Source organism: Meleagris gallopavo, chromosome 6 (genome assembly GCF_905368555.1).
Source record: "Meleagris gallopavo chromosome 6, MGAL_WU_HG_1.1, whole genome shotgun sequence".
NCBI lineage: Eukaryota > Metazoa > Chordata > Aves > Galliformes > Phasianidae > Meleagris > Meleagris gallopavo.
Genome location: NC_139409.1, coordinates 17442773 through 17457255, shown reverse-complemented (window position 1 = coordinate 17457255; position 14483 = coordinate 17442773). Strand labels below are relative to the sequence as shown.

The window sequence follows — 14483 nt, the reverse complement described above, 5'->3', positions numbered from 1 at the left end:
ATAATAAAGGGTGAAACACCAAAAAAAGCCAATCGGTCCTAGCAATGCATGTACCTCTAGGAAGATAATCTTAGATCAGTACTAATTCAGACACCTTTCAGAGATGCCCAACTAGCTGTGAAAGGCAGACAGATGCATGGTAGGTTAACAAAGACATTTTTGGTTTTCCTCATGTGAAAGGTGGGAGCCCATTACAAGAACAGCAGCAGCCATTGCTAGATATAGCTTCTTGCAGGGCAGCAGTGACATAATTTGAGTTCTCCTGGTTCTGAAGCTGCACTGAATGTAGGGAAATTTTTTGTATTTGTTTTTTAATACTGAATCTTTCTTCATAGATAAGAGAAGCTCTCTATGAGGAGATCTCTATGTTAATCATTCTAATGATTAATAATGATTCTAATGATCCTCCCCCTCTACTCTGCCCTGGTAAGGCAGAGTACTCATCTGGAGTACTGTGTCCAGTTCTGGGCTCAAAAAAGACAGGGATCTCTTGGAAAGAGTCCAGCGGAGGGCCACAAAGATGGTGAAGGGCCTGGAGCATCTCCCCTATGAAGAAAGGCTAAGTGAACTGGGTCTCACCATAGCGGTGAGGCCAGTCTCTTTTCAGTGGTACGTGGAGACAGGACGAGGGGAAACGGACATAAGCTGCAGCATAGGAAGTTTCGCACGAATGTGCGTAAGAACTTCTTCACGGTGAGGGTGACGGAGCACTGGAACAGGCTGCCCAGGGAGGTTGTGGAGTCTCCTTCTCTGGAGATATTCAAGTCTCGCCTGGACGCCTACCTGTGCGACCTGATGTAGGGAGCCTGCTTTGGCAGGGGGGTTGGTCTCGATGATCTCTAGAGGTCCCTTCCAACCCCTACAATTCTCTGATTCTGTGATTCTGTAAAGACGAACTGAATATTTCTGTTTTAGAAGCCCACAAAACTTAATGGCCTCAGGCTGCGCCAGGGGAAGTTTAGGTTGGATATCAGGAAAAACTTCTTTACAGAAAGGGTTGTTAAGCACTGCAATAGGTTCCCCAGGGAGGTGGCTGAGTCACCATCCTTGGATGATTTAGCAGAGGGTTCTTAGGGTAGTATGGTTAGCTTGAGGTTGGACTTGATGATCTTGAAGGTCTCTTCAAACCTGAGCTATTCTATGATTGTACGAAGTAAATAACATAATGTCAAGAATTAAAATGAGTATAGCTCAGAAGCCAGAGCATACACTAACAAATTATTTTCATGATGCAGGTTTTTGTTTGTTTGTTAATCTTTCCGTATGAGTAAGCACTATCTGCCTTCTGGAAAAGTTTTTCTGGAAACACTCATCAAGAATATCTGCTGAACACTCTGAAAACAAAACCATTTAAAAAAAAATGTATACTGCACAATTTATACTGATATATCTGACTAATGAAGAGGGTAACTTGGTTTATTTATCTACATCAGTTCTGTCTTGCTCACTAGTGGGAATGACATTGTTCACAATTGATTGGGACTCCTTTCCTGAAAATCATTTTGTAAGAAACACTGCTGTCTGTTCCATAAGCTTCCCCTCCATTTAATACAGTACATATTTTTTCCAAGTCATGGTTAGTTCAGAGTATAAGACAACCACTTTTCAATGTTCACTGAAATAACTCCTTGAATACAAAGATTATCTGGAATCTTTGTCTTTTTTTTTTTTTTTTTTAAAAGCACCTCTGTCAAATTCCCTTTTAAACCAAAGGGGATATTGAATCAAAATGAAAGAAACTTCTAATTTTAAAGGGGGTAATCCTTATTTTATACATAAGATCACAACAAATTCTGGTGATGTGACTGAGGCTGTCCCTGGAGCTTTTCTGTGATCCTATGACTGGAATTTTCATTTATGTATATTTTTGTAAAAATAATTTGAGTTTAAAAATGTGTTCAAATATATTACTACTCAGAGTATTTTTATTTTATTACAACATCCTGTAGAATAAGAATTCAGGGTGATAAACTACTTGGATTGAGAAAAAAAAGAACAGAAAATTCAGATACTGCCTTCCCTTGGTCAAAATTATATTAATCAATCTTCTTTTTATGTTAGATATACCTGAAGTACTAAACAGCACTGAAGATTTTTTTTCTGTAAATAACATATAAGTGTTGAAGTAAAAACAAGGATGTGGTTGCATTTTCCTCTTCTAAATTGCTGTTTGGTTACACTATCAAAAGCTGTTAAAACAGATAGCTACAAGAAAGTAATTTTTTTCTTTTTAATCTGGAAATCTGGAAACTTTATTTAGTGACATTCAGTTAATCTAACAAGTATTAATTACAACAAAGGGATTCCTGATTTGGTTCGAACAGCACTGGAGATGAAAACAGCCCATGACGCTGTGGAATGCAGCATTTTAGATTATCCCAATTTTCCCAGCTTTAACTGATGACAGCATTTAATACATATTTACTGAAAAGTAACTTTGTTATCACCCTATCTTCCTAAAGAGACCAAGCATGAACTGACATTATAATTTTGAAGTCAGGAGCAATCACATCTTTCTCTCTTACACACTGAAAAAGGAAACCTTCATATAAAGGGATTAAGTATGTTAGGGATTAAGTATCTTTCCTAACATTTCTCATTGGTCTTTCAAGAAAATTGAACCAGGAATGTAACTCGATATTTTAGCCCCAGATGTTATAACTGTGGAGAGGGGAGGGGAAAGAAAGGGAGGGGAAAGGGGAGAAGGGAGAAAACCCCCTTCTCCATTTCCTAGCAAAATACCTTCCTAAAGTTACAGTGGCCATAACTTAATCTCAGTCATGCAAGCACATTTTAACCAATATATGCATTTTTAACATGCTGCTTCATATTGAGAAAAGGGAAAATTAGTATAGAGAACAGCTGAAAGAATTTAGATTTGGGCTACAGTATTCAGGTTTGTCTGTATTGCATCACAGATGTATTCTGTATAATTTTTTAGCTACTTGAAATCTTTAATAAAAATTGTATTATTATTTATTAAATATCTCCTGATATATCTTAGTGACAGGCTACAACAGGAATTGCAAACCATACTGAAACAGCTTAAAAAAGTAAAAGAACACGCCAGGAAGCAGACACTCATTACGTAGCAAGTGCTATGTAGGACAGTCTGTTTACCAGGGTGACTGCAGAAGGAATTATCCCTGTGATGGAGATGATGTGCATTAGGAACAGCTAATGGAAAAGGGAATGTCAGTGAGTACTGGCAAATCAGACTGAAGAGAAGTTCAAGAACTTTCTTTTGCAAAGACTGAAAGAGGCTTTGAATGCAAGAAACAATACTGCCAAATGTAGAGCACTTTCTTGTTTTGCTGTATCTGTTCTTCGCAAGCCACTTATTTCCAGATCCTTTTAAAAAAGGGAAAAGAAAAGGTAACAATGGAGTATGGAATTGTTTACCACAGACTACCCTTTTCTGAACAAAAAAATACATGAAGGAAACATACGGCTGCGATGGTTTCAGAAACCACATCTAACATGGACACGTCCCTAAAGCAACCTTTATCAGAGTGACTCAGCTGAATACAGCATCTCTTGTTAGCAGTGCACAGAGATGGTTCTTACCTCCTTCTGCAAGTTTTAACATAACCTCTATTTAATATCTCAGCTTATGACCAGGAGGTACTGTGGTGGGACACAAGGAGGACCAAAGATTAGGAAAGGCCGCCATGAGACAGGTAACACAGGCAAACCAGAAATCTGATGGCTCAGGTAGGGGAAACAGTGGGAAGAACGGCTAATTTTTCCTCTTAGTTTTTTTCCGACTAATACCTAAATAAAGAAATACTGTTTCAATAGGTTGGCCTGTTCACAACTGTAGCATAACCTGTAGATATACCGGTCAAGACGTTTTGAAAGTGAACTTACCTGGAAGTCCTGATCATCAATTCCAAACCTCTCTCTTAGATTACGGAAAACCATTGGACAATATTCCTTAAATTTGAAATGACTCGGCATGTTTTCTCTGAAAGAATATAAAACCAAATCAAGTCCATTTATCTGCATATGCAATTAAAAACTCTAGGGTATTGTTTCAATTCTGTTCATACAAAGCGGAGAATAAGGAGATTTACAACCTCTCCTCTAAAGCCCTACTTTTTTGAAAGAGATTTGGGCTCACCATGTTTTACTCTTTATTACGTTCAATAAGTTTATACATGCTTGTCTCTAACAAGCTGAACCTGCACTGAAAAGCAGGAAGGAGTGTTTTGCCACTGCCCTTAAATTATTCCAAAGGTGAAATCTCAGATTGCATTATACAAGAATTACCATACCATCTGTGACACCAGAAAGCACGGACAGTGCCAAAGCTTCAAGAAAATTGGCCTTACTGAGCACAGGACTAGCTTTAATATCCCGCTGTTAATTTCAGATCTGAGAAAAGTAACTTTGAACTTTTTCATAGAGAAGAAGACTCCAAGTAACAGAATTCTTCATTTTCCTAATGTATTATTAAACAACTTATACACATAGTAGCACTAATAGTTTTACATGTGTGCACATACCAATCACGGGAGATAACTTTAAGAGATGTGGATATTACATTTAACTATCTTAATACTTTTGGAACTCTTATATGATTGCTATAATTTCGTATTATGAATTAGTAAAATTTACACATCATTCACTTTTGATATACACTTTACATTTTCATTCTTGTCCAAATATTTCATTTAAAATATTAACAAGTACATGCACCTGAAGTTATGTTTTAAAAAATATCCAAATAAATGTTTGGAACAGCCACAAATAAACACACCACGAGAGGATCACCTTCAATATATAAGATATTCACAAGGCAATAATAAACCATATGGAAGAAGAATACTGTCCAGCAGACCCTGCTGTTGCTTTTCAGAACAGCACAGATGGTTATGTTTATCACAGGATTAACTTAATCATCAAAACTTCAGTCCCATCAGCTGAAAAATAACAGACTTCATAGTACTTCATAAAAATATCACTGCCACTATCCCCATCTACAAAGAATTGTTACTTGTACTTACTTGTTGAAAAGGTGATTGTCCACCTTTATCTTTGAGTATGCTTTGAAATCATCTGGCATCAACATAACAGGGATTTGAACATGGCTCAGTTCATTGATCTAAAGGAAAAAGAATACATTAAGTTGATAATAATTTTGCAAAGATTCTGCATGTGTTCTAATTAAAATTAAAAAAAAAAAAAAAAAAAGTTATTTGGCCTGCAGTTGCTTGTGTATGTGTCCTGGGAGTGAATGTAATTGAAAGAAAAATGCAAAGAGATTTATTCTTTCCAGATTAAATGTACTAACAAGGTAGACTCTTTGGAAAGAAGAAAGAGCACTCTGTATTTATACTAGTTTCTGGAAAAAAGTGTTTCAAAGCACACCTGGAGCACGTGCTTTAAGGAAAGTCAGTGAGGACACCAGCAATATGTTCTTAAATGCTAACACACTGTTCTTACTGTCCTTGTTTAGCCAACTGAGCTACATTTTCTACAGACAATTTAAATCCTGTATTTAAAATGACTATTTACCTTTGCAGCTTACAAACTACCTGTTTGCGCCTTAAACTGCTTACAGAAAATAAAATGTTGCTTCCATACGAAGGCACAAGCTTTGGAATCAGGAAGAAGAGCCTTGTTTTGTACAGTAGTACAGACCTCAGCCAAGGTTTTGCAAGTAGCGGCATTCAGGCATTTTTTTTTGATTACTCAGGCTCACCAAGCTACTTAAGTATCCAAATTTGTACCTAGAAATAAATGCAGAAGTTCGAAGGTTTCTCTTATTTTGTTATATTTATGGGTACCATTTGCTCTTTCTAGTTTTGAAATAAATATTGTCTGCATCCTCAGTATTAAAATTTTCATACATACTTGGAATTTCAGAACTATCCACTTCTGGCCACATCTTTATGACAGAATGTAAACAACTTCACAGTTACTTAGTTTGCGTATTTTTGGTAATTGTGTGCATTAACCAACTCTTATTTTAGGAAATTTTGAGTAAAGCACAAAAAACTTATCAGAATATTACTAGCTTGTAGCAGTTCTTTCAAATCATTAAGGAGATAAAAAGCACAGTCATCAAAGACCCCTCACACATATTCTGCCTATGCTCTTATGGTGCTGCAAACCCACACAGCACACGTTGCTTCAGCAGCCATCTGCGGGCTGCAGGGGGAGAACTCTACATGAGACGACCAGTGTGCAACAGAGGCAGATGTAACAAAATAAGTGAGACCTGTAGTTTTGGTTGTTCTTATCCAAAAGAGTCTCCCAATTGGGAATCTGTTCCTGTCCTTCGATGCTATCCTGCTTAAGAGAGGCTCTCTGAGACGCCTTTGCTGAAGCAGTTGTAGGTTATAAATATTAGAGGAAAAAATGCATGACCTTCTGCAGAACTGAAGTTAAACAAAACCCGAAAGCAGTGAGGAACCTTTTTCCTTTTAAAAAGAGAGAAGAAACTGATGCAAGCAGGCAGGTCAGAAAGCCTCATCACTCTTCAGTCTTTTTAAGTCTCAGTAATGCATCTTGCCATCTCTCATTTTTATTATTCAGACCTCTGCGGCCCACATGAAACTGATAAATATCAGTTGAATTTTCTTTACAGAATGCTTCTTTGGAAAGCCCTGAGAAGTTACAGATTGAGGCATCGCAGCTGTACAGCAGAGCAACAAACTAGAGAGATGCCTGGATGGGCTGAACGTGCACTGCTCCCTGAAGTGCCAGGGAGAACGCTCCTTCCTCCTTCCAGAGCAGGACAATGAAGGAACTCCAGAAAATTTTTGGAAACACAGCTGTACAAACCTAATAAATCATGCTGACACCTCATTAACTATGACATGAAATAACAGCACATAGATCGAACATCACAACATCTAACATACATGCTCTTTACTGCATTTGATATCACTGCACATCAATCTCACCCTGGAACCACAGAGCAGTTCCATGAGCGCGCAGAACCAGCCTAGCTCTTGTACAAATAAAACTAAGGAGAAGCAGATAGATTACGCAGAGATATGGAACTTTGTTTGCTTATGAAGAATTAGCTACTTTCCTACATTACCAGATTTTGCAACAAAAAAGGGATCATGGAGACCCACACCTTCCATTCCAGTCAAAAATGATACTAAGACAATTTTCAGTCAAATACAATTAATTATGCTGAATTCACATATCTCCAAATGACCTACTGAAAATAAAAGCAACTTCACTGCCAAATTAGGGGGCTTAGACTATCAAATTTGCATCAATCAAATTTTTTGCACGCATTCACTTTCTTAATTTACTAATGTAAAGCGTCTCTGAATACATTTGTAGGTTTGCTTTTACACTGCAAAGATTTACCTTTGTGCTATAGCGGCACAGTTTTAATTGCACATGTAGGCAGTACAGATATTACTTATATAGAAGAGTAACATACCCACATATACTCCTATTTGAATACTTTAAAGCTTGTTATATTGTAAATAGAAATTTCAAAACACTCATCCCAGGAGGCTCCCTGCAAGATGTAAATGTACATACAGACCTACACTCAAAAACAACAAAAAAAGCACTCTAACAGAAAAAAATTGCAGAATTTTTTTTTTTTTTTTAATGGAGATTCACTACCTCTGAGGTCTGGAAATATAATTTCTCTAATATTTTAAGGAATTCCCCTCTAGCAGGAGAGAAGAAAAAGCAAGTGATGAACATATAGTAGAAGTGACCTTTGGTATAGCTCACCAGCTGAGTAATGGCATGTCCCAGCGGCACAGGCCATTAATTAATTTAAACCCTTCAAGTATAAGGTCTGTTTCTTTGTGCAGTAATGCATTTTTAGGATGGCTTTGACGAGGCTAAATTTGAAAGTGCACACAACACAGAAGGGAATAGTTGTGACATTGCACTGTGGTGCAAACTGGAACCATATTGGGAAAAGAAACAATATCCTGAACTCCCCCACAAATGGGCACTAGAAAGCTGAAAGGTGAAGGTCACTGGGATCAATTCTCTACTCTGCTATCACTATGGGAAGGAACAGCCATGCCTGAAAGTGACCAAATATGAAACAGTGAGAGAGTACTTTCAGCCTTCCAAAGTGTCTCAGACAAAAAAAATAATAAAAAAAAATAAATAAAAAAAATCAGTTCTAGTTCCACCACCGACAACCTTTAATTGCTCTGTGATTCATTTATTTTTCACCAATACAAAATTTTGCTGTTTTTCTTTTTTTCTTTCTTTCTTTTTTTTTTTTTCCCAGCAGACAATGCTTACCACATCTTTAAAGAACTTACATCCACCCAATAGCCTTGGGGAATGGATTATTTTTAAAGACAATTGATTAGGATTTTAGTTACACAGTATCCATGCACATTATATGGAAATATCTCATGCCTTTTAATAGTATTTTCAAATTCATATACACAAAATATTAAAAAATCACCTGAAAACCTCTCCTTAAGAAATTTATTCAAATATCTTCATGATATTGGCACAAAACAAACTGCTTATGTGAGACAGAGATATCCTCCATGAATTAAAAGCTTTAAAGATGATGCTTTGAAAGCTTTAGATGGCATTGCTCCTTTAAATATACGGTAGAAAAAAACCTGTCTGTAGGGATCTGCTCAGACCTATGGTTCAGGGATGGTAGGTGGGAGGGGGAGAAGGGGAAGGAGGGTTTCAGGCAAAAACCTACTGATTGCAACTCATTTTGCTCCTGCAGGTTCAGGATTGAATTCACACTGTCAGGAAAACAGAGGCTGTAATTAAACTGCAAATAAGGGAATAATAAAAGCCTACTGGACACTGAATGAATAGTAAGACTCAGCTGGTAATGATTCTGAAATTAGCACACAGAGAGGTGTTCCCACAAAGCCATCTTATACTGGTGACATTTCAAATAAGCTTCTCTAATTTATATGATTTGAAATCAAGCAATGAATATATCATAAATTGTTAGGCGTTATTAATGGCCTTTATTTAATTCAGATACATTCACCCTAAACACCACATTACTAGGGCAATGCATAATTAAACATTAGTTTTCATTCTGTCAGAACATAAGCAGCAATAAATTGCTTGTATGCAAAGCAGACAATGAGATATTTAAGCAGAATAGAATAAAGGCAATTTACACTTATATTGCACGTTTAGCTGGAACAGTGAGAACAACAATCCCATTCTCCAACAGATACAGTCTCTTGCCTATCATTACAAGAATGCACTGCAGTGAGAAACCTGCAGTGAGAAACCTGCAGAATGCACTACAGCTGGTATTACTGATTAAAAAAATATATACTGGAAGGAGCCAGGTAGACCAATGAGCAAAATTTCATTCCAAACATACCATGAATCTCATGCAGACCAGTTAGCACTATTTACTGGATGCTTCTGAAACTCTATGTAAAGCCTTTATTCCATATGTAGTTACTTGTGTTTAATAGCTTTAACATGCAGCACAGATTCCGCTATCTTTTAATTCAGTTTATCAGCCAATCAGACTCTAGCCGAATGTATGGAGGGATTGGTATTTTCACAGCCAACAGTTTGATAAAAGACTTTAATCACAGTTCTGGCCCTCGGCAGTTACGCATACAGGAAAACCCCTGCTCTTTCTGATGATGTGTGTGGATGAAGTTGGAGAAGTGCTCCTTTCTTTTCAGCTCTGTTCATTCCCCAACGCCCTGTCTGAACTGAAAACCAATCACTGCAATCAGATCTGCTGACACTAACGAGCTACATTTGGTTTCTCAGTCTGAGAGAAAGTCAAGAGCATTTTTCTCTAATTTCTGTATTTTTAAATACAGAGAAGTAGGAAGAAGTAGGAGTGGAAGAGTTTGGAAGAAAGAAATTATTGAGTTCTAAAAAAAGAACTGAACTTTTAACACCAGCAACAGTTCTGGTATTTTTATGTTCATAGTTTGTTTTCTGAGTCTCAGTTTCTTCCTTGGCAAGGAAATTCACAAATTGCTCTGAAGCAAAAAAACATTAGGCAGCACTTTTTGTTAAGCTAGAGAGCCGCCATTTTGATGCAGCAATCCAGGCACAGTGCTTGAGTCAGTTCATCTGCCTATAGGTCGAAGCCTACAAGAGCAAGCCCTCTGGACTTGCCCTTACCAAGCAATGCTACAGAGCTGACAAGTAAGAATGCACTGGAGGAAGCTTCTGAGGGCCTAAAATGTCATACTTAGGAGATGTATCCTTCTTTCTTCTGGCACTTCCCTGATAACTGAACAACTTACAGGCCTTAGGAAATGGCACTTTCCTGCTTACTGGAGTGCATTCATCCAGAAGATAAAAGTTTTGTACCGTAACTCATTCCAGTATCCAGCAAAAAGCCATTCTGACACTGACACTGCTCCTGAGCTGCAGGGAGCTCAGCGTGAGGCCCTATTAGGTGCGTGGCAGGGCAGGGCCTGAAGGCTCCCAGCACCCTGCTGCCATATGAGAGCACACTGCAGCACCGCTACCGGGGCACTAACCGCCTCCTGCTGAAGTATAAACTGAAAATGAAGTGATTATTTTACAGCACTTTGAAATCTACCTTGCAGGGTCTGGAAAGGGTGGAGGAGGTCAGCAGCTAATCAATTTTGTGGAAGACATTTGCCTGTTACGGGGCAAAACCATCATTTGATAAATGTCATTTGACAGTTTAAATTACACTCAAAGCCATTCTTGCAAGAGAAATAAAAGGTTAAGCTAAGTTCTGCTGGAGAGAAATAAATCAGTTCAGCAAAATACTCCTTAATTTGTTTTAAATGAGGTTTTCATCATTTCAATCACACAAATTCATCTCTCTCTTTTTTTCCCCTAAAAGTACAAGGTAAAAAAAATCTACTCAGACATTTTTTTATTAACTATACAATGTGCAAGGAGTTTAAATGCCATAGGAGACTTCTCCAATATAAGTAATTTCTAGTTACTGATTCAGAAACAACTCCTGAAATTAAACCGATTATATGACTGAGAGAAAAAACAGGGTAAAGTATTTCATTTTTTCTGAATCTTTACGATCATTTTTATTTAAGGTATATGAAGGAAAAAATCCAAATCAATATAAAAGCCCACCCAGCTGCCAGAGCTGGGTTGTGTGTTGACATGTTACACATCTCAAAACGTCTATCAGTAATTACCATAGAGCAGTTTCATGTTTTTACAGTTGAGGTGATACTTGTCATTAGATTGTTGGCTTTCAATGAAACTGAATAATATAGCGCTGGAAAAGCAGCCTTAGTTGAGACAAATATTTTTATTTTGCCTTAATGCATACTTTTTGCTAAGTACTAAAACACAGAATATTTGAATTTCTTGGCAAAAATATTTATTACATTTTATGGATTGAGAAATTCTGAGAAATGAATGCATCAATTAGAGATTATTTCTTTTTTATATATCAAAAAGAAAGACTTTCTGAATCTTATGGTCTGTCTTTGAATTAAAACAAACAAAAAAAGTTTCACAATAAAAAACTGATGCTTCAACGGGACTTTTTTTTTTTTGCAGTTCTCAATAGTATGATGCTCTTTTTGGGCAGGGATGTACATAGTCATGCATCCCCTGCAAAGCAAGATATCATGACATACCTAAGAAAGACCCAACGAGTTATGGTAATACCAAAGTAAGTCTCAAAGCAGAGGGAAAAAACAGTTTTGAAAAGCATTCATTTCTTGGCATTTAAGTTTAAATTTAGAATACCGAGGCTCAAAATTCAAACAGAGGACTTCATAGCTTGATTATCACCCACGTCAGAGAGTGTTTAAAGAACATATAACAAAAGCACCCAAATCACACTCTTTTTACAAATATTTGATGCAAGATTTTTAAGTCTTTCAAGTCTCTTGGATATCTCCATAGCATATAGAATCCACAACTACTGCTGTACACTGTTCAACTAGCATAAAGCCATGTTTCTACAGATCTGGCTAAACTTCCTGTGCATCTGCTTACACCTTTCAATGGGTGCAAAAATTAACACTTTATAATGTGCCAAATAATCAAAGAACTAAAATGAATTAAGCAGTTCAGACATAATGACTGTCATGATAATTCCCCACTAAAAAGCTGGGAAAAATGCAATTGTGTGCAAGGATGCTAGTGTGCCTTGATGAAAATAAAGGTAGAGTAATAGGAATGTGAATTAGAGTGAGTATTTTTGTAAAGAAGAATTGTTTTGAATAGCAAATGGCATACCAAAATAAAATGTAGTCTTGGTCCAAAAGGAAATCATAATGCAATAAAAGTCCACCAGATCTGGATGAATTGTGATGCACACAATACAGATGAGCTCATCCCTGTTTGCTAATAACATAGTTAAAAAGAAAATAAGACAAGGCACACAGCTCAACCATTTGCATGCTACCTGTCAGTGGGCTTGCAAAAAAAAAAAACCAACAAAAAAAACCCCAGTAGTATACATACATATGTATTTTTTGCCAGAAACATCTCAAGTAATCTTTTTCAAACCTCAACTTGTGTGCTGTGAAGTTGTACTTTAATATGATCTTTGATTGCAGCTCGTATCTTCAGATATTGTTTGAAATCCTCACTTAAAATAGACATGTCAGAAGGACTGATAGCAATCTGGTCTCTATTTTTCTAATTAAAGAACAAAACTCCTTTGGCAAGGGATAAAATTTAGTTCACTTGGCTGTGTTCTCAAAGCTTCACAAGAGACTATCTAAAAATAGGAGGATGCTAGGAGACAGTAAGCATTTATTTATGACACAGGAAAAGATTTAATAAAAATACGTTGAATTCTCTAATGAAGTAATACAAAAGTCAGATAAATGTTCCGCTGATTTCCTGAATGAATGGATTTTAGTAGAAGAGTTCAACAAGAAGGAAGAAAATGAAATAAAACTGCACTTATAATCTATGAATCACGATACTCACTTGGAAAACAAACAATTAAAGGAGTCTATTAAATAATGATCACTTCTCATAACAGCCTTTAAGACTGCATTTGCGAAGGATAACTTTTCTGAACAGGAAAAATGTGTTCACACAATTAAACATAATACTCTACTAGACAGCTGAACAAATACGTAGATGCACTATTCTTACCTAAATGCTATAACATCTTTTCCACAAAGAAAGGCTAAGTATAAAACCCAAGGAACCATTTCACAATATAACACCTGCAACTCAGCTGCTTAGTCAAGAGGAAGGCTTCAAGAGCATTCTCTTGCAAAATGACAGCCTGGGCTGGCTGGACCATTAAGCAACAATCTGATGCATTAGACAGGCATTGTTATTGTCCAGAAGCAATAACAAACAGAGAAAAGAGAAACATTTTGGTAATTTTTACGGTGGCATAATACAGCTAATGCACTGCACATTATTATATTTTCCTTCTTTTAAGGAGGAGGATGACTGGCTTGTGAATAGGCTCTTTGGTCACACATTCCACTCTCACAAATATGCTGCTACTAAGGAAATTGTTGACTTGCAAAAAGCTGACATTTAAAACATAATTCTTTTTGTACATTTCTGACTATTGATCAGGCAAAGGCTAAAGCAAATTTACAGAAAACCAGAAACAATCATTTGCATTACAGAAATGTAACTTATGACGTGAAAGGAGTTGCATCAGAAGTAACTGAGGCAATAAGTGTTCCTCTACAGGTATTTAAATGTTCTGCAAAGCTTTACCAGATGCTGTTGGTCATAACATAGGCCTTGCAGAATCATCAGGCTCCATGCCATTCGCCAGCCTACGGCTATAATTTTTCCTTAATTACTGACCTACATCCTCCAATTGAAGCAACAATTTTCTGTACAGCACCAGACAAAATACCACACTAGAAATCCAACTGGATGAGAAGAACTGCGTTCCCCCTGTTAAGAGAAATCCCTTAGTTTATCTCCTGAGGCATGTTGGTTGCACCGTATTCTTCTTGCGTTTACACTGCTCTTACTTCCAAATACTGTAACGTCTTGCCGGCAGCTGAGATCAGGCTAGCGGGGACGTAAAGATACACAGGCGCTCATATTCATACTCTGCAGCTTCTTGCTACTGAAACCATGATTTTATCTGCCAGTTGTTAAGGATTTGGGAAAGAGCAGTCTTGCTGTGTTTATTTGAACACAGTGAACTGGGTTTTGCTTCTGCCCTGGATATAGTTTTTCCATGCTGAATTCCAGTTTAATTTGGCAATGCTGCTATACACAAAATCTCAAGGAACGATTATCATTGCTTATTGGAAACTAACTGCCCAGACATAACCACTGCAGTGTTCATTTGCAGCAGGCTGAATATGTAGATCGTGATGCAGTGCTTGATAACCCCAGAGCCTGCTCAGCCTCAGGGCAGAGGACCTTCAGGGCAGTCTGGAGGAGTTGAGAGGCCACAGGGAGGGCACTGAAGTGCAGTGTGGGATTTACAATCCCAAGTCCCATCATGTTCAATTCTGATTGAGTTGGAAGTTGAAATGCTTAAACAATTCAAGACAAACATATTTCTACCCCTTGATATGAAACAAGGCACAATTTGTTGAAATATAATTGCA

General features: G+C 37.2%; 1 protein-coding gene across 1 annotated transcript in view; it reads right to left on the bottom strand.

The window, feature by feature from the left end:
• PIP4K2A (phosphatidylinositol-5-phosphate 4-kinase type 2 alpha) overlaps positions 1–14483 on the bottom strand; it is a 100250-nt gene that overhangs the window by 44802 nt on the left and 40965 nt on the right. The window contains exons 2-3 of the mRNA XM_085227278.1: positions 5010–5107; positions 3871–3967 (exon numbers count right to left, since the gene is read on the bottom strand). Coding sequence (XP_085083404.1) covers positions 3871–3967; positions 5010–5107 — 195 coding nt within the window. The remainder of the gene's footprint in view (positions 1–3870; positions 3968–5009; positions 5108–14483) is intronic.